Below are 20,231 nucleotides of genomic sequence, written 5' to 3'. Positions count from 1 at the left end.
CTCGGGGGGCTCTGTCCCCTTTGTCCCTGTCCCTCGTGTGGTGGGAGCCAACGCTGGGCCTGGATCTACAGGGTGGCTTCACGAGAGTTAAGCACAGGGCCAGGACCATCCCCTCTCTCCTGTGGCAARGCTTTGCCTAAGGCAGCCCAGGGCTTCATCAGCCACTTCTGGGGCCAGGGACACTCAGCCCTGTCAACAACCCGCAAAGGGACATAATTGCACTGTGTCACAATTCTCATCAACCACTGGGGGGTATTTTTAAATATAAAAGAACACTTAAGAGTTTTAAGTTGATGTGTTTGAGCAGATCCATTACATGGAAGTAGAAAGTAGAAGTAGGTAGAGCAGGAAAAACAAGAACAGATATAGAAGAACTGTAAGATTAGCACCTGTCAATCCTGGCTGCATGCAGGCTCTTAAGCAGGGACTTAGGAGCTTATTGGCACTTTATCTGGAAGAGTTAATGATACAAACAACTTCATCCCTAACGAAGTGTGTTGGGAGATCTGAAATCTGCACCCAAAACCAAATTCCATTGGGGTTGTAGACCAGAGGAATGAAGGTCCCACTGACCATGCAAATTCGTGCTTGGGCTACACCATCTAACTGCAATGCAATATCAATACCAAAAATACAGAAATCTTCACATCACAGTGCAAGAGTTACATGCAATCAGAAAAAAACCCAGACATTCACTGAAATGCTACAGACTGAGCTACTCTGGAGGAATCATCTACTCCCAGAAGACAGACGTACACTAGAAAACAAGTCCTCAGAAACACGATTGTGAAAATTATATCTGCTTAAGAGAAATGGGGGTTGAACCAGTATAAATGCACATTCTAAAATGCTATTAGGGCCAATTCACAAGTTCAGGATTATCAAGTTCAACCTTCCCAAATTTCAAACTCCACATCTGTGATCATCATTATTCCACAACATGCTGAGGGGACCTTGGGAGATTTAACCCAAAGCAAAGCTCACCCTTGGAAGCAGGAGCCAGAGTGCAAACATTGCTTGGCACACACAGTTCCACACCTAAACCACAAACCTGTCCAGGTTGGGAGGGATCTCTTGAGAAGATTGCTCACCCCCTGCTCAGACAGAGCCAGCCACCACAGGCTGCCCTTGCTTGCCCTGATTGTTTGTGTTTTAAATGATCTTTTCAGGAGTGGTRCAAAGGAACCTCCTAAACTGCTGAGGTTCCCAAAGCCTTCAATCAAAAGGTCCYGAAAGGAGGAGACACCTGCAGCTGCTGTGCTAGGATCAAAATGGGTGAACGAAGCCCTGGATGACTAGAATCCATGGCCCCTGACRTCCTATAAAAGCAGAGAAAAACAGCTGAGCAAAACTGAGACAGCAGCACCTTCAATGTAACACCGAAAAAACAATGACCTCAGCAAATGGATGTTCCATAACTTGGAGCACTAAACTGAGACATTTAAACCTTTTAAAATATCCTATTTGACTGAAAACAACAACCAGGCTAGATCATCATTTTCAGGTGTTTTCATGAATGAGGTGAATCACAGCAGCACACAGAGAGTACRCTGAGCAAGGGAGGTAAGTACATGGAGACAGAGTTAATAATAACCTCATTTTTGTTTTGCAGAAGGTTTAAAAASTATCACAGCACAGAAAAAGGAAATCTTTACAACAAGGCCACCAATGTCACCAGTTCTTACCACTAAATCTGACTTTAAAATCCCAGCACCCTCCCCCAGATGCACACACTGAACATGTGGTCAGCCAGAGGCAGCTGAAAGTTCCAAAAGGGACAGAACCTATGGACTGCCACTCACCCATGGCTGCTCCTCTACCTTGAGCTCCTCCATGCTGGCACAAAAACCCAGGGCAGACCCGTGGAACTGTTTCTGCCACTCCAGTAATCACAGCAGCAGCTACAGAACTGGAGCTTTACAATTACAGCATTCAACCATTKCAATCAAAATCAACCTCATGCTGTTCAACCCACTTTGTTCGACAGTTTCACAAGATCAACCCAATGAGAAGTGTCTTCATTTGAAGACAGGCTCAAGAGAGTCTCACAGAAAACAKAAACCCATGGCAGACAAAGCCTTTAAATAAAAAGCCAGCCCCACCAAAAAAGTAGYCCAGATCTGACCTTGGACTTTCTGAAGCCTTCTGGACAAAAGGTTCAATTAAAAATTATTTCCTTGCCCAGTCTCATTTCCAGCAGCATCGGTAGTCACAAACAAACCTTACAAATATCTGCCTTAGTTTTGACAAGTTTCTAACRAACCAAAAAAATTTGGCTTGCTAGAAAATGTGTTTGATTCACACATAAAACAGTTCCACTAGAAAAGCTAAACTACATCAATTCGTGTAAAAGCTTCCTAAATCAATGCCAACATGCCATTTTTATGGCAGATTTTTCTATGTCTGATGACTTCAATTATCCATTATTTTCCCTTTAAAACCACACTTGCCATAGTTGAAAAAATAAAAAAGCCAGATCCAAGATATGCTACTAACCTCTTATTTCTACATCACCTCAGGTGTCTGTTAAGAATGTGGAACCCAGCATGACAAGTCTTTAAACATCAGGCAACAAAATCCAGGGAAGTGAAGTGATGACTAAAATGAGTTATGAAAGCATGTCACTCTCAGCCTCATTAGCTCAAAGCTCAAGCAAYGCAGGAGCCTTACATCTTCTATTTAGTGTTTTCAAACCAAGAATCACTGTTCTAAATCTAGGGCTTGAACAATTCCCAGCTCCCATATCTCCTACCAGTAACTCCTGACACAACAGACAAGTTCACAAGGAACCACCCAGAAAAGCTCAATATTTCAAGGCCATCAGATGTTGCTTCCAGAGGGAACAGAGCAGCTCTTTATGCCTGCAGAGTGCTGGCTCAGGCTTCTCCTGCCCTTCTAGAACCAGGGCCTTTGTTTCTGCTCACAGGAATGACTTGATTTTGGAGAAATGGCTGCCCAGCCTTAAGCCTTGGTGCCCTCAGTGTGGCTGAGCCCAGGCTCAGTCAGGTTCTCATTCTGTGGATTGTTCTTGGACCAGTCTGCTGCTGCCGCTCCACCACCCTGCCCAGCCTGAGCCATCCTCAGGGACAAGAACAGGACTCGGGACTCAAGCCCTGATTTCATCACCATCCCCCTCAGCTACAACAGATGCAGATTAAGCTTTCCAGGAGCCTCTGCTCTGCTGGGGATGCAGAGTGGCACAGCATGTCCTCCTGTGAACACCTGGAAGGCATGGAGCCCATCTGGTCAGGCCCTTCCCCTTTCCACCACTTCCAGCTGACGGTTGGTGGGGTCCCAACTCAGTAGAAACAAACTCTAACCATCGAGAACAACCCTGATGGTAAAAAAAAAAATAAAATAAGTAGGTGTTTTTTAATGTAAACATGGTGTTCTATGCAATAGGGTTACAAACTGCAGCACTAGAATCCTTCCCTGGCCCCCACCAGCCCAACTCCCTCCTCATATGCACAGATCTCCCCAAACCAGACATTTGTCTGGGGAAACATCAATAGCCAAGCTTACTTCAACCCAGGGACTCATTCGGGGCAGGAGGACTCCAGCCATCAGGAGCCAGACACATTCACTGAAACATTCATYTTAAAACCAACACGTCTAAGGAGTTCAAACTACAAGCAAGCAATTGGATAGCCAAGCACACAATGGGGCTAGTCCAGGCTGGGTCCCAGCCCAAGGCAGCAGAGCAGCAGCAGGGGAAGTGCCTAATGGACACGGCAGTTCAGCTGGGAAGAGCTCAGAACAAGGCATGGCTTGGTCGACATGCAGGAGCTGGCATGCACAGGGCCCGTGGACTAGCACACGCTAAGAACATGGAGAGGGAGAGAACTATCAACCAGGAGACTTCACAAAGGGCAGTGCTCCCTCTCTGTAAGGCTCTGGCTAAGAGCACAAGGAACAGTTTGCATCCCAGCACAGAACACGAGCTCTCCAAGCAGGATGCACCTAAGCCAAATAGTTTTACACACAGCCTTATAGCAAGGGAGCACTGTAAATAGATCAGTGTGTATGTTTGTGTGTTACAAATATAGATATACACACACACACATATATATATATGTATATATATATACAGATACACACAGAGATAAAATCATGTACATGACATAAGTGGAGTCACATCACAGGAGCGGAGAAGTTTGCTCACCATTAGCAAATATCCTATGAAAGACTGTTGTAACAGAGCAGCCCGTGAGCGGGAAGTAAAACGAGATAAAGTCAATGAGTTGGTGAACAGCAAAGCACTTACATCCATAGAGACAGCTGGGTCAGAGTCAGGGCACACAGGGACAGGACTGAGTACCGGGCCCTGCCTCCAGCCACCTCTTCAGAAGAAATTTAACCTAAGGAACAGCAGGGTTTCTACCTGAGAACCAGACCAGACAGGGGAGACAAGCATCTCTGACCAAGCAGAAGATTATGGCCAACTCTGAGACCAAGAAGCTGGAAATTCTGTTCTTCCACGAGTATCCTACAGGCCCYTAGAGCCACCCACCCCACCCCTTCAGCAGAAAATTCTCTTTCTCTACATCTCAGCAGCTTCTGGCCACGGATCTCGGGAGCAGAACCCACACTTACACCCCTGGCCACATGATGCCACAGCAGAGCTAACACCCAGCAGGAGTCCTGGCCCCATCGCCTGCAATTGAGGGCAGACTCTGAGCAGACACAATTAAATACAGACTGAGTGCAAGGTCAGGTGCAATGCAGACATGAGAGACATAGAGCAGCAATGCCTGGAGGCACAGGTGGGAATCTGCACTGCACTCCATGGAGCTTCCCCTCTGCTCCACCAAGGTGTCACTCAGCTGAGACACTGCTGTTTCTCTGGGGCACCAGAGGACACACACCCTCCAGCTTGAGATCTCCCTTCTGCTGGTACACTCCAAGAGCTGCCCAAAGGATTTGGAATTCAAAAACATCACTTGTTTCCACCTGTGAACGGTTCTTACACTGCCAGTGACAATTCCAGGAACAGCTCCCAACAATGCCAACCCAAGCTGGCAGCAGCACCAGCCCCCTGTCTGTACACACTGCTCTCCCTGCACTCAGCAGTGGCTGCAGCCTGTCTCAGGAACACAACCTGACAGCACAGCCCCTKGTTAGACAGCACAGACACCCATGGAGGCACCACTGTGCTGTATGTGGTTCTGTGAAGAGTACACAAGGTACAACTTGGACTTAACACAAGGAATGCTTTCAYCTGACCACAGCTCCACAAAGCAGGTGGAACACTCCAGTCTCTCACTGGCAACACCAGTGGCAAGTTTCAAGAGCTGTAAGCATCTTCCTATCCTCATCACAAGTTCTCCAAAGCTCCCCACTCATTTGAAACTCAATCTCCTTCAATCTATTAACTCTGCACTTCATGGCACTTCATGGAAAAAAAAAAGGTTAGTAAATGAATGGATTATGGTGGCTTTCGCATTCAAGCAGTTGGTAAAATCCTTCCTCCTTCCCACCCACTTTTTCTTCCACAGCTGATCCTCAGCAGAGAGATTTACATACCAAACAGAGAAACAGTGCTAAGTCCAGCCAGTGAACATGCTCCTGCAYCTGAGGGAGCAGCAAGGAGCAAAGGGCTGTTCCTACACCTGAACATGTGTCCTAGGAACCAGTACCARGCATTTCCAATGTGACACTGCTCTCCTGGTACACCCTCCCCCAGCAGCATCAGGATGTCCTGCAGTGCACACCAGCAGCTCCCTTAGCCAGGGTTTTGCCCCACATTCAGCAAGTATTCTCTTTGCCAAAGCCACGGGGAGAGGAACTTTAGGAAAAACACCCAGCACAGTACCGGGGACAGAGACAGCACCAAAGCGCAGATCACAGTGCACTGAATCCTTGTTCCCATAAATCCACAGAAATTACTGCCCTGCTGCTTTTAGGTAAACACAGGGAAGTACTCAGATACCAGCCAGCTGTACAGAACAAGGACAGAAAGCAGCAAACAAGAGGCTGGCACTGTCAGTGACCCTGGAGCAAATGTTGCTCCAGGGCCCAAACTCAAACCCAGCCCATCTGGCACTGCAAAAGCAGCATTGCCAAGGAGAAAGGCTCAAACTCCAACACAATGGATGTAGCTTTGCCTTTTCTGCTTGGGTGGACACTGCAGGAATAGGAATACATCCTGCTACATAGCCAACTCCAATTCCAGCCTGCACTGGAGCCACAGCTTTCCCATCTGGAGAATTCCCCATCTGACCATGAGTCCACTTGTGCTCACTTCTTTTTTTTTATTTCAGAAAGGACCAGAATCTTCCAGACAAATCACTTTGCTTCCGAATGTGAGGCGAGCAAGGCAGCCCACAGCTGTGAGCAGAGAGGTSTGCTGAGGAACAGCTGCACAGTCACACTCGTGTCACAGCAAACCCTGCACTGTGACAGAACAGACACCCGCTACGCCTGACACGAGCACACACATGTGACTGCCATGTCCCTCCTGCTGCACCTRACAGGAGCAAAACTTTGTGAACTGGAGGGAGCAAAGGTGCTGCTGTGCTGAGGATACCATTTCTACGCCTCTGAAGCRCACCACTGGAGTTGTATGATGACCTGCAGGATTTCCCTCTGGTGAAAGCTGTGGCTTCAATGCCAGCTCCATGGGTTTGGTTTTACAGACAGCGCTGGCTACCCTGCAGAATGATGGCAGCTGTATGATACTTTCAAACTAAACTAAAATGAGAATTTGCTAGTACTCAAGCCTTCTCATCAGTGGCCTGAACTGAATGTCAGGGAGTTTGCCAGCATGCAGGTACCAGATGGACAGAGTCTTGGAAATCTCCCCACCTGGACAAAGTCAGGAAAACACAATAAAGTGAACCCCATGACAACATCAGTCTGTGTGAAGAGCAAGTCCCCAGGTTTACAGGCAGGTCGGGAGCAGAGTGTTCCTTCTGCCATGATCCTGTCTCCCTGGTAAAAGTATCAATCTGCTACAGAGAACAGAGAACCCAGTTCTGGAACAAAGGGACAACACAGGAGTTCTTTGATGGGAAGACAAGCCACAGGTCTGCAGCTGATTAAGAGGCTATTTCTGGATGACAGGTGATGCAAAGCATCTTTCCCTCTACACTGCCACATCAATGCAGAACTCACACAGACAACAGCTCCAGAAAAGCAAAGACTTATTCCTCACATCGAGAATACTTGCAGAAGTTGAACAAYAGGTAGCAAAGCTGTCCCTTGAAACATCATGTTAAGGTGTGACATAATGCATCCTGACTACAGACCAATTTTTAGAGACATGGGAATAGCAAAGGTAGAAAAACCAGAGCATGCAAGATGCACTGCACTGCCAGGAACATCACTGCTTACTTCTGAAAGAAACCATTTCAGCACAGGGGGGCTACCTGAGCAGGGTGTGTCTGTGCCAACCAGCCCCAGGGCAGCTCAGGGGCCTGAAGCCAGGCCCATGGGAGGGATAATGCATGAGGATGTCAGGACAAGCCACTCACTGCAGTCAGTCTGTCCACTTTACTGCAAATGTGGGTGCTACAAACAGCATTCATGTGGCCTTAGTGGACACAGGACCCTAGGCAGCTCCCAAAGCTCCACAGTGCTGGGAGGAGAACTCTGTGTATATTAACCTGAAAAGCTGCAGAGCAGATGAACCCACAGATAATGTGCCTACAAAACTTCAAAGTTTCAGCATAATTTCCTGTGTCAGCCCCTTGAGACAGAAAGTTAAAGAAGAGGCTAAAAGGCAAAYAGTACCCAGTATCAGTCTTTCCTGCACCTGACAAGGGTCCAATCACCAGTGAATTCTGCACCCAGTCTCTAGCACATCTGATGTGCAGGTGGAGGACCACGTGTACATACATGCTATCATGCCAGGAACCTGCAAAGGAGTAGATGTCTTTCCCTGTTTGGGCAGTCTCTCTGACAGGCAGGGACACTCCCAGCAAGCATTACCTGAACCAATTTTGATGAGTCCGTTGTGCTGGATGAAGATGGTGTCACAGGTCAGGTTGCCATGGATGATGGGGGGATCACAGGAGTGGAGGTAGCTGGAGATGCAGAACAGAGCACTGGTCAAGGCCTTGAATCCCATCCTTCACCCTTCCCATGTCAAGTAACATCAGAAGAGAACAAGAAAGCAAAGGACACATGCCAGGGATTTACACTGTACCAGGAGGCACAGTTCAGCAGCTGTACACCAGCTCTAGCTAGGACAGAACCAGGAATAAACAGGAATTGCCTCTAATGATCAAACTCCAGAACACGGGGGGGAAAAGAGAAAGTCTTCCCCAAGTTACCACGGAACTCAGGGTACCAGAGGCAAAGACACAATTTCATCCACCCCAGTACTGCTGAGGGGGCTCYAAAAGGGTTACAATTTTACACCAAAAATATCAGAGCCTTCTTCCTTCTGTCCCTACTCAAAGGGGCCCAAAGAGGCACTTAGTGCTATACACACACTACTGTGCATGTTTGCCAGGAGACACAAATAAAGCATTTTARTGCTGCGTCCCAGGTACACTGCTTTTGGATCTCACTCTGCCTGGSTTTATGTTAGAAGCTAGCACAAATGAGGATGGTCAGCTCCTGGAAGCTCTTTAGAGCCCTAGCTACTCACCAGCAGCTGTAATTTAGCCAAATGGCACCAGAGTTTTCTCTGTGGAGTGCAAGCCATGCTCTGTCATGCAGGCTATTGTTTTTCCAGGACTCTAATTACCTACTCACCAACTCTAGCTCAGGTGAAGAAGAACATTTTTAAAACAGAAAACACATTCTACTCAGCTGTATTGTGCAAAGATGGCTGTAGAAGATCTGCATCACCAAAAATGTACACACACATCTAATAACACCACCTTGCCTCAATACCCATGAACCCACTGCCTGCAACAAGKCTGCAGCCTGTCAACACTATACAAGTTTTTCTCAGTCCTCTCACATGGAGCTTGATTTCCCTGTCATCTTTGCAACATTCTCCTGACCATGGTGAAACCCAGGTTATGAAGCTGGATATTCTGAAGAGCTCCCTGATACTCAACTGCCACACTCACTCCCTGCCACATCAGTCACAATTGCTGGGATTTCAAGATCARTACCCACTCACCTGAGAGCAGAGAGGATCTGGGTACACCACCGCTTCCATGCCTGCAGACACAAGAGGAAAAGGATAAAAATCATCCACAAGCAGTAAAAATCATCCATCACTGATCTAGTTCTGTGATTCACAGCCCAAAGGCAGGAAGGAATATGCTCTCCAGCTTTTACTCAGTGCAGATGTAAAAAATCAGTACTGTTATGGTCAGCTTGTTCCTACATATTCCCATGAGTCCAGAAACACACCTGAGTCCCATGAGTCCCCCTACACACAGACACCTTCCCCCTTCCTGTGAGGGCCCATGGAGAGGGACATTCCTGTCACACCCCACCCAAGAAGCTGCAGAGCTGCTGGCAGTAAAACAACCAGCACAGAACTGATGTCCCAGAGAACCTGCAGCTGAACYAGATTAAAGGGACACACGAGAACTGTGTGTGTTACCACCAGGTTCTCTTTGGGATCCTCTGCTGGAAGAACTTCCCAGGGGCTGATGGCTCTAAGGGAATATGGTCATACAGGAAAAAAAAAAAAGAGTTACCTTTTCATTCATAGTTTTGTGGTTTTTCTTTGTTTTCTTCAGGAACTGTTTCAAGCTCCCTGAAGACATGTACTCAGTGATGAAGATCACCTGTGGGGAAGTATGACATATTACCCTCTGCCCTGCTAATTACCTAACAACACCCAATGACAACCTAACAACCCAATGACAACCTAACAACCCAATGACAACCTAACAACACCCAATGACAACCAAACAACACCCAATGACAACCAAACAACACCCAATGACAACCAAACAACACCCAATGACAACCTAAAACACCCAATGACAACCAAACAACACCCAATGACAACCTAACAACACCCAATGACAACCTAACAACCTGACAGCTGCACTTACCCTGGCCTTGTTCTCCTTCACATCAGCCCAGTATTTGTGGAACTTCACAATGTTGAGATGATCCAGCTGAATTAAGTTGTCAAACACTGCTTTAACCTTTTCCTTAACATCAGAAAGACAAAGACATGTCACATTAGAGACCACACTAATGTAAAATCCTTCTTTCTTCTTGAATCTTGGTCCCCTCAAACACCACTGTACATGTCAAGCTCCTRTGCTTAGAACAGACAGCATCCCATTTCCCTGTGCTCTCATCTCAGTGGAGCGTGGTTTGACTGCCAAGTCCAAGTGAACACAAGAGCTCATTGAAATAGCACAGCAACAGTTTTCCAGCACATTTCCTGTACAGGCCAGGCATAAGCCAAATTTGCTACATTTGGACAGCACAGCACTCCAAACCCAGCCAATAATCCACATGAAATCCCCAGTATCCATAATCCCACCTGGGGCAAGGTGTGTTTCTCACATCCTGTTGGGAAATACATCAACTTACTTCCTGAAGTTTGAAGTTTTTCCGCTCAGAAAACTGAACTTCATTCCAAACCACTTCCACGCCTTCCTCGGTATCCATGGCCAGGTAAGCACTGTCAATCCCCGGAACATTGCGCTGGTTCACCTGGAGGCAAGGGTGGAGAGAGAGAGGGGTGAGCTCTAAGCCAGCGAGACCAGATCGCTGCCATGCAGTGCTCACTGCAGAATTAGGAGTTCTGCTCATTAACTTTTAATTAAATGAGAATTCCAGGACAGGATTTGCACATGGATCTTGGAGCAGGGCATACCCAAACCATGAGTCAGTGTAGGCCATGTGAGCACCAAGACCTGAGCATACTGGYTGGAAAACCTCTTGTGCACAAACACTGTGTTGTAGCAAAGCTGCCTTCCGTCAACAATATATTAGATTTTCATGTTTTAGGACACCTGTAGTTCATTCCATGACAAAAAAACCCACTCCACCCATACAAAAGGGATACAGAAATGTCTCAAGAACTCAGMTACAACTGCATGGAGGAATCTTCTGAAAAGTGATGACACCCAAAACTCAATCAAAGCAGAGAGGAATAAGGGGAAAGCTGCAGGTTCAGAGGTGGGAACCAACGACACAGTGGAAACTACTACAGTAATTTCTTKAATTATTAATTGTAAACGCTGACCCAGCACAAGTGGATATCAGAAAGCAGCGAGCTAAGGGGAGAGGATTGAGAGTTTAGAGCCCAGCACGAGAATGGCAAGGGCTGTGGGAGGACATGAGGCTCAGAGATCAGAGGTGAACCACACTCCCAGTGGCTGAATTTTCCATAACGTTGTTTGTCTTCAGATATGTAACAGCATTCAAAGTTGTGGGCTTTTTCACCCAACATCCATGGCATTTACTGTAATGCTTTTGGCAAACAATTTCACAGGCACACAGCAGTCACAGCCATGGGGAACATCCCATTGCACTGACAGAACTGGATTCAAAGCATTTCCAATGGACAAGAAGGTAGAATTCACCTTTTAACTGTCAACCAGCAACCATTACTGCTCCCACTACTGACCACACMCCAAGAATCACTTCACAGAGTCATAGAATATCCTGGGTTGGAAGAGACTCACCAGGATCACTGAGGTCCAGATTCTGGCCTTGCATAGGAAAGCCCCAACAATCCCACCACGTCTGAGAGCATTGTCCAAAGATTCTTTGAACTCAGACAGGGTTGGTGCTGAGTACCAGGCTTGGCAGATTTCAGCTGATCCAATTTCCCCCTGAGGTAAYAGTTAACACAGATTTGCCTGGCAAATCAGACTCATCTTCCACTTTTATCACCTCCAAAACCTGGCTATATTACAGCTCGTCCTTCTCATATTGTGTCACCTTCTCTTTCCTCACTAGGAACCCCATCAACATCCTATTTGCTGCAAACTTCTCACCTTATATAAGAGCCCTCTCAAAAATCCCTTGTCCCTTGGCAGCCACCTTCACGTGATCAAAGTCACCCAATTTCACCATTCCAGCTGAACTACTCTATCCCATTCCACTCCTTCAGCAGCCTGACAATCCAAAGTGACAAACCACCAATACAGGTGGGATCCTTTATGATCTGCCAAGGGAATCTGAATGACCCAATGACATCCAATAATACTCTGATGCAGTGACAAATGATGTCATGCACAATAAAACCCGAGTGATACAGACTTCTCTGGCAACTGAGCAGTAAATGAGTGTGACAAAACTAGCAAGGTGTGGCACAGGCAGGAATAGGGAATACAGGCCGTAATTACATAAGGAGAGCCTGAGCTACAGAGGGTAACTATCAAAAACCATCACACAAAGTGACAGCCAAGCAGGAACCACCCCACTCCCTTCCACTTGAGTGGCCCGCACAACTGAGGGGTGAAAGGACTGAGATTTGGTTTAAGAAGACATTCACATTGATTTTAAAACCTTGACTTTATATATATATATATATATATATATACACACACCCATTATGTTTCATCATTAAAGAAAGCTGAAGTAATAAAAATAATTAAGGACAGAATATTTATTCATTCAAATTTTAAAATAACCAATATATTAGGGATGACAGCAGCATAAAATTGCCCAGAAAAATACAAAAGCTGAATAGCAGAAGGTTTTAATTTCACAGACGTTTAAAGAAGCAGTGCAGAGACAAGGTAACAGCCACCACACTGACAACCAGCATCCCTTTGGATTGCTGCCTATTCACAGAAACATKAAGGTTGGAAAAGACATCTAAATCAAAGGCCCTCTATTGAAAGACCTCTAGCTTTACTGGATTAAGTCCTCAAGCACTAGTGACCACTCAAAATTTGCCTCAATAATGCAGCTGGGGCTGTGGACCTGTCCCATCTCCCACTTCTGACCAAGCTCTCCAAGGGTAAATTATWTCCATGACTCATAGGCAATATTCCAGAGCACCAGAKATGACTCAAGAYACCAAGTGCAGCTGACATCACCAATGGCTATTCTGTTTCTCAGAAGATTTGACAGCTTGGGGAGAAGAGTAAAAAAGGGAAAAATGCAGACAGACAACCGAAAAGCAACGGCAGATTCCTCCTGGGTTCCACATGCCAAATCCCCAYCCCACATCCCTCCCCATGCTCGGCAAAGCAGAATCCTGAACCCTCATGAAAGCATGGAGATCATGTGTTACTCTGGTGCTGGTCCCAGACAGCTTTTCCACTCCAAGGGAGGAAGTGCCCTGAGCCCAGCTTAGCCTGAATTTCTGCAGCACAGAGAGGAAGCAGCTCCACACGACAGAAGTAACAGCACAGCTCTGAGTTCGTGTAAGCAGGAGRTGAGGAAGCTCAAGAAGAATTTCAAGTGAATTTAATTACTTAAAGGAGTACTGGTGGAGTGTCMCAACAGCTCTAAGGGAAAAAAAGTTTGAAAGTTAAATTTCCCTTTGGAAGGTTATTCCATTGTCTTATGCATATTTTTTCTATAGCTCTCAAACATCTGTGTATCTGTCGCTGAAAGAACACTTTTGGAGACTTTTGGAGAGACATTCTGTAGTTCACATGATCTGTTAATTAAACAAAAAATAAATACAGCCTGTATCACAAGTGACAAAGACTATTTATGATCTAGAAAAAAAACAGTATAAAAACTGGAAAGAAGTCCACAATAACTAGAATATGAGCACAGAATGGACTTGCACATTGAAGAAGAGCTGGGGAATGGCAGCACACCGGGCCAGACCCTCACAAGAAGCCCCAGATCTGGTCCAGAGTAGCATGAATTTGTTAATCTATTTCTCTGGCCACTTGTTTAGGCCAGAGAATGGGACTGACACTGCYGAACCACCTGGCAAATGCTCAGGACTAGAGATAAAAGAACCCCAGCTGGGACATGAGGAGCTCGGCTTGTCCTTGAGCTGTGGGGAAACAAAAAGCAGCAAATTTATCAACAGAAACTGAACAAAAGGGCACTCTGGGATCTGAGGYTAATCCAGAGTGTAACACAATAAAGAATTCCAGGTCCACTGCAGGCAAAGGAAAAAGAAATCCAACAAAGCAAAGAAGCAATCCTACTTAATGTTTTAATTAAACTGATACATTGGCCTCAGCATCTATATCCAAGGACAAGAAAAATGCTTGAAAGGCTTAATTCARCAAGAAAATTAAAATAACCAGTGTAATTTAACAGCAGCAAGGAAAGAGAGGTATTGGCTATTACCACAGCTGTACAGACCATCTCATGTAGCAATTAAACTGTAAGAGAAAGACAATCTGACTATAGAAAATAGCAATTGGTTCTTCCAGACAYGCTGCAACAAGTAACAAGATCAAACACATCAGCAAGAAGTTTGTCTGTTAACCAAGGAACACATCTGGACCATTTAAAGACAAAAGTCCTGCACGTGTGGAAGTTATCCCTGGCTGTAACTTCCCTGCACCAGGAGATGCCTGAGAGCCAAGGCCAAGGCTGACACATCCTCAGGCACAGGCAGAAGTGTTCCTGTCACCTGCTGAGGGTCCAGCTGAGCTCTGCTGGAGCCAGGACACTCTGCATGGAGCCCAAACCCCTCCTGCCAGCCAGAGCTGCATCTGCTCTGCAGGAAAGAGGGAAGGTCTGAACCACAGCACAGTGGCACACTGCCCATGTCACACTGCCCATGTCACACCATCCATCATTCCACAGGCTGGCTGTCACCCTGTGCCCATCCAATCTCTCCAAAAGCACTCTGACATTCCTGGGAAAACAACACACTTCAGGACAGACCTAAGTACAAATTCCCACCAGGTAACTCCAGCACTCCCCAGCAGATCAGCAGTTTACAAAAACACAAAAATATGACAAGAGTCAAGGTGCTTTGAACTGAAGCAGCAATTCTCTGGATACAGTCAGTGAGATTGGAAAAGCCCTGTCTGATGGAGCCCAACTGTTCCTCMAGACTAACAAGGCCACCATTCATCCACGTCACAAAGTGCCACATCCATTTTAAATTCCTTCAGGCATGAGGACTCCACCCCTGCCCAGGCCAGCCCGTCCCAAGGCTGGACAAATCTTTCCAACCTGAACCTCCCCTGGGACAGTCTGAGGCTCTTTCCATTTGTCCTGTCCTTGGTTCCCTGGGAGCAGAGCTCAATCCTCASCYRRCTRCAYYCTCCTGTCAGGGAGTTGTGGAGAGCCTCCTTTACYCCAGCTCTGCTCCCTTCCCCTGACACTCCAGCCCCTCAAGACCTCTCATGTTGGGAGAGAACTGACCCCAGCATTTGAGGAGCAACCCCACCAGTGTTGAGCATCCCACAGGGAGACAGGCATCTTTCCATCTATTKAATGGATACCAGAAATTCATACAAATATTCATACAAACATTGCCTAATCAAGAGCAAAGGGACGAGTGCTCAGTTTCACTTGGTGCTTCAAAACTAACGGGCAACCAATCCAATGGAGAGTGAGAGCTCAATCATACTGAGCTGTTCTGTGAGAGTGAGAGCTCAATCATACTGAGCTGCTCTGCGAAAGGAGAAAGAGGCAATGATTCCTCATCCCTAACTCCCAAAGGGAAACAGAAACAGCACAGCAAAATAAATAAGGGAGTGTGGAAGAAAACCCAATATCTATAAATAAGCCCAGTCAGACAGAAGTTCATCAGGAAGGTTCTAGAAACTGCACCTGGGGCAGCAAAGTTCAGGTGAGTGAAACTCCAAAGAGAGAGGGAAAACCAGACAGGATAAACCCCATGTGAGCTACTTCCAGTCTGCTATAATACATCCTCCTCTTCTGTGATACTTTGACTTAGACGAGAGATCTTYAAATCACTGCAGAGAGATGAATAACATCAATCACACAGAAGGGGTTGAAAGATCAGTACACTGAACAGAAAATGCCATAAAACTCGGTTTACTGTGGAAGTACCAGTCTTGGAAACAAKCCCTGAGGCCACATAAAAAAACAAAAGAAAGCAATTATTTCATATTTTCTGATAATACTGGAGAAATCTGGCAATGAAGTGAGAAAACATATTTTAAAAAGGATGATAAGGAAGCACTTGATCTTGACACACATATATAAACTGCCAAGCTTACTGCCACAAGATGTTGAAAGTAAACATGGCTGCAAGGTGAGATTATGGATAAGTTCAAGATGGAATAACAGTATTTGGGTACACTATTCACRGGATTGTTCCCATGGAAAGCTCCAAAAGTGTAAAGAAAGAACGACAAAGATGAGTCTCAAGCCAAGCCCTGAGCTTGGTCACCATCACCTGCACTGTCTTTTTGTTAAACTATTTTTAAAACCATTTTCTGTGCCAATGTGCTTCTCAATCTCTGTGTTATGTGCACAGGCAAGCACACCCATCTGCAAGCAAACTKCACACTATGCTAGCCAGCAAATTGGGACAAGAGGTCCTGGGGAAGGATTTTGCAGAGACAGAGGGCCTGCGAGACAGCTACCAGAAACCTGAAATGGGATTTTTCCTAAGCACTGACAAATAGAAACAGGATACAGCTATTTCTGTCATCTGTTTTATCATGGGATATTCGAAAATCATCGTGCTCCTGTGGCTAACATGTGTGGCTGTGCCTCTGTCCATCAGGATTTGCCATGCAGGATCCAGAGTCAGAGCCAGCCCACGGCCTCTCCCCTCTGCCAGCCCAGCATGAAACCTCTTCCCAAGCCTCAGCTCCCCCAAATCCTGGCAGCTGTCAGGATACCACAATCTGCCTGGCCTGACAAAGGAAGGCTTTTGTGCTGCTGCACAGACAACAGTATTTTTAGAAGAGCTGTGTGAGGAATGCAGAAAGAACTCCATCCCTCAGCTGCAGACAGTGTGACCAGCACCTCCATCCTCCCAGAGTGCTGGCAGAGCAGCAGCAGCCAGCCCTTCTCCTCTGCTGCAAGAAGTGAGTGCCAGCTGTCTGTCACAGTCTGTGAGCAAGGACAGAACGGGGCTGGGACAAAGCTCAGTCCCCTCTGCACCATGAAGTGCCCCTCAGCTCATTCTGGCACATGACAAGAGTTCATTTCTTCCAGGAAGCCCCTGCATTAAAGTGTTAAAAGGCTCCACATATTCCCTTCTTATTMATATCTTCCCTATGGTCAAGGAACACCATAGAAACTACAGCATGGCATTACTTTTCTTCACCAACTGGAAAAAAACAGATCCATCATCAAAGCCTGTCAAGGAGCTGGCAGCCCTTTGAGGACCAGCTTGCTTCAAGGACTGCTGCTTATCTTTTACTAGCTCAGCAAGTTTCTTTCCAGTCACAACAGAGGCTGAGAAGATCAGGCTCCAGCATCACAGAATACACTCACTCTGTTACCATGTTTTCTCCAAGAATCCTACACTTTGTCTCCTTGACCAAATGTAAATCCAGAGGCACAAAAGTCACCAACTGCCTCCATATGAAAAATTGTTCAAGAAACTAAGACTCCCCCTAGATGTGAGAAAACAAAGAGATAAAGATGCAGCAGACCCAGAGTTTTGCTTTCTGTCTCTCTGAGTTCAGATCCTCATGAATCACAGCTCTTTGCTTAACATTSGATAGTTCTAGCACAGTTCAAGAGCATATATAAGCTTGATTATTGAAACAAAACTGTAATGTTCATCCATCAACAGCTGGGAAGTGCCATTCCAAATGACAGTCCGACYTTTCTGTCTGCACACCACGGTAAAGGAAGCTGTGAAGGGCTGAAACTTTCATCTAGCTACCTGACAGTGAAAAATCCCAGAGAAACAGAAAAACAAAAATTATTCAACACGGCAACCACTGCATGCACAGSCACACTGACACATGAGGTATGTGCCCAGAGATAAGGCAGAAAGAAACCTCTTAATCTCAGCAGCCACTGAAGTAGGGCAGAAGATGGAAAGTTCTGCAGGGAAAAGTCCAACAGCTGAGCTGCAAGCGAGTTAGTGACACATCAACCACAGAACAAGAGTTAGCCACAAGGTCACTGATGGCTATCAGGAACTGAAACATCACCTTCAGCCACCCCAAAAATCCCCCTCAACACTTCAGAATCCATGGGACAGAGGCACAACCCGTGTGCCTGCTCTTGGTACAAGATGGCATGATCAGCACTGGGATGAGTTTCCAGTTGATGGATAGAACACGAGCAGTGCTGTAAGAACAGCACAAGGTTATCCCGTTGTTCTTGAGCAGCCTGGCATGTTTTCTGGGAAAGGGCAAAGGTATTCAAGCAGAGAGCAGTGCCCATTCTCCCATTTTCTCCTTCTCCTGCTCTAAGTGCCAGGCTTCACCCTCTCACAGTCTCCTGCACTTGAGAGCACAGCAGCACTTGATGAGAGCAGCAGCACTCCAGGCTGTACCTCCTGAGGGATCTACAGGGGAGGCAGCCAGGCTCACCAAGGGGATCATGCTCACACAACCCCCAAAAGTGAACCTCCTCATTCACACTCACCCCCAAAAGTGAACCTCCTCATTCACACACACCCCAAAAGTGAACCTCCTCAGTCACACTCACCCCCAAAAGGGAACCTCCTCATCCCCACTGACAGCAGGACACAGACTCCTTCTCACTAAAGTACACTCCAAAGATGTTAGCAAAGTACTATCTTAGAAAGTCTTGGCTTACATGGTCACACAGTGGTTTCCTCTCCAGAAAAGGTACAGAAAGAAACTGGCTCTACAGACAGCTGTCACACATAGCAAACCCAAGGAATCCCCACCTAGAGAGGGTTGAGCCTCTTCTACTCACTCCTATGAGCTTGCCAAGCCAAACACCGTAACAGTGGGGTGAAAACAAAGATTCTGCTGCACAAGAGGATAACTTTTCCTGCAGTTATGTTATGTATCATCCACGTAGCTCCCAGGGACAGCAGGCACAAARCTCTCAGTTTCAGGTTCACCACTAGCCAGCTTCAGGAGGCTAAACCTGACCTGCTAATGTGGAAGTTTGTGACCTGCTAACTAGGAAGTTTCTGTTCCTAGAAGGCCCAGCAGGTAATTCCCGGGATACYTGCACAGCCCAAGAAAAGTAAGTTATGAATGCATGCTGCCTGCAAGAAGGAAATGGAGTGTTACAGCAGGACGGCAGAAACAGAGGAGCTGGTGTTCAGRGAAAGCAGCCAGAAGGGAGCCAGGCATGCACGAGCTGGGAGATCACATCAGCCCTGTGACTGCCCTGCCCTCGTGCTATGGACCCTTGCCCTGTGCCTCAGCCATGGGACAAGATACCCTGTAAAACCTGGTGCTGRTCAGGGACGTGGGCACAATTCCAGAGCGAAATTCAGCTATGGGAGGAAAGCAGCACAGTCCACAACACTGCAGAAACCACAGGTAATGCTCCATGTTCCACAAAAAATGGAATTTGGGGAACATAAGTGTTTTCTATATTGTTAAAATTTAAAATGTCACATTAATTTTAATTTAATACAGCTACTCTGAATTTTCACAGGAATTACACACTTTGCACTACAAAAGTTATCTGTTTCTGGGAAGAATTACAATCAATGAACTCACTCAGTCCTTTTTTTACATCTGAAGTTTAAGAAGGAATAGAATACCRAACAGCCAGCTGGAAGGGACCTCCACAGACTCCCTGGTTCCACTGCTCGACCCCTCAGGGCCAGCCCACCTCACAGGATGTTATTATGGGCATTGTCCAAACACCTCAAACACAGACAGCCCCAAGGCACCGACCTCCTCTCCAGGGAGCCTGGGACAGGTGTGACGCTCTCGGTAAGGAAACGTGCAGCCTGAGTCTCCTGGTGCAGTCTGGAGCCCTTCCCTGATGCCCTGGATCCCAGGGACAAGACCTACAGTGGGACCATCYCCTTTCATGACCATCTGGTTCTGCTGTAACTGCCCCAGGAAGGGGCTCGGTGCCCTCCCCTCCAGGCCCCACCCGGACGGGGTTTGCTCTCTCGATGCCAGGGCACACGTTCTCACAAGCACCCGRGTCCCTTTGCTCCCTTTCTGCAGGGCTGCACTCCGACTGCTCCTTTCCCCGTTCAGACCAGTGCCCAGCACCATTTCCCCCTGTGAACCAATGGATTCTCAGTTTCATCAGAGGACACAGTTCAGCCCTAAAAGATGACACAAAAATGACGGTAAAATGCCCGTATGTTGCGTTCAGCAGCTGCTGCCGGAGGCTCGGCCGGGATGGCGATTCCCGGGTCCCTGCCCGGGTCCCTGCCCGGGTCCCTGCCCGGTCCCTCCCAACCCCACCCAGCCCAGAGGGTGTGGCCGCTCGGGGCGCTGCCAAAACGGCCCCAGCCAATGGGAGCTGCCGGCGGTGATGTAATGCTCCGCGCCGCCTGCCATTGGCTGCCCAGGACCATCCGC

General features: G+C 47.0%; 1 protein-coding gene across 2 annotated transcripts in view; it reads right to left on the bottom strand.

Annotated features, from left to right (window-relative positions):
- Positions 1-20,231, bottom strand: part of NRBP1 (nuclear receptor binding protein 1) — a 35,380-nt gene that overhangs the window by 11,565 nt on the left and 3,584 nt on the right. For both annotated transcript variants that reach the window (XM_057386025.1, XM_057386026.1), the window contains 5 exons: positions 10,462-10,584; positions 9,969-10,070; positions 9,606-9,695; positions 9,077-9,117; positions 7,930-8,024 (listed from right to left, as the gene is read on the bottom strand). In XM_057386025.1, the coding sequence (XP_057242008.1) occupies positions 7,930-8,024; positions 9,077-9,117; positions 9,606-9,695; positions 9,969-10,070; positions 10,462-10,584 (451 nt within the window). The remainder of the gene's footprint in view (positions 1-7,929; positions 8,025-9,076; positions 9,118-9,605; positions 9,696-9,968; positions 10,071-10,461; positions 10,585-20,231) is intronic.

Source organism: Malurus melanocephalus, unplaced genomic scaffold (genome assembly GCF_030028575.1).
Source record: "Malurus melanocephalus ecotype Western Australia unplaced genomic scaffold, MMel_1.1 scaffold_901, whole genome shotgun sequence".
Classification (NCBI taxonomy): Eukaryota; Metazoa; Chordata; class Aves; order Passeriformes; family Maluridae; genus Malurus; species Malurus melanocephalus.
This window is presented reverse-complemented; position numbering and strand designations above follow the sequence as displayed.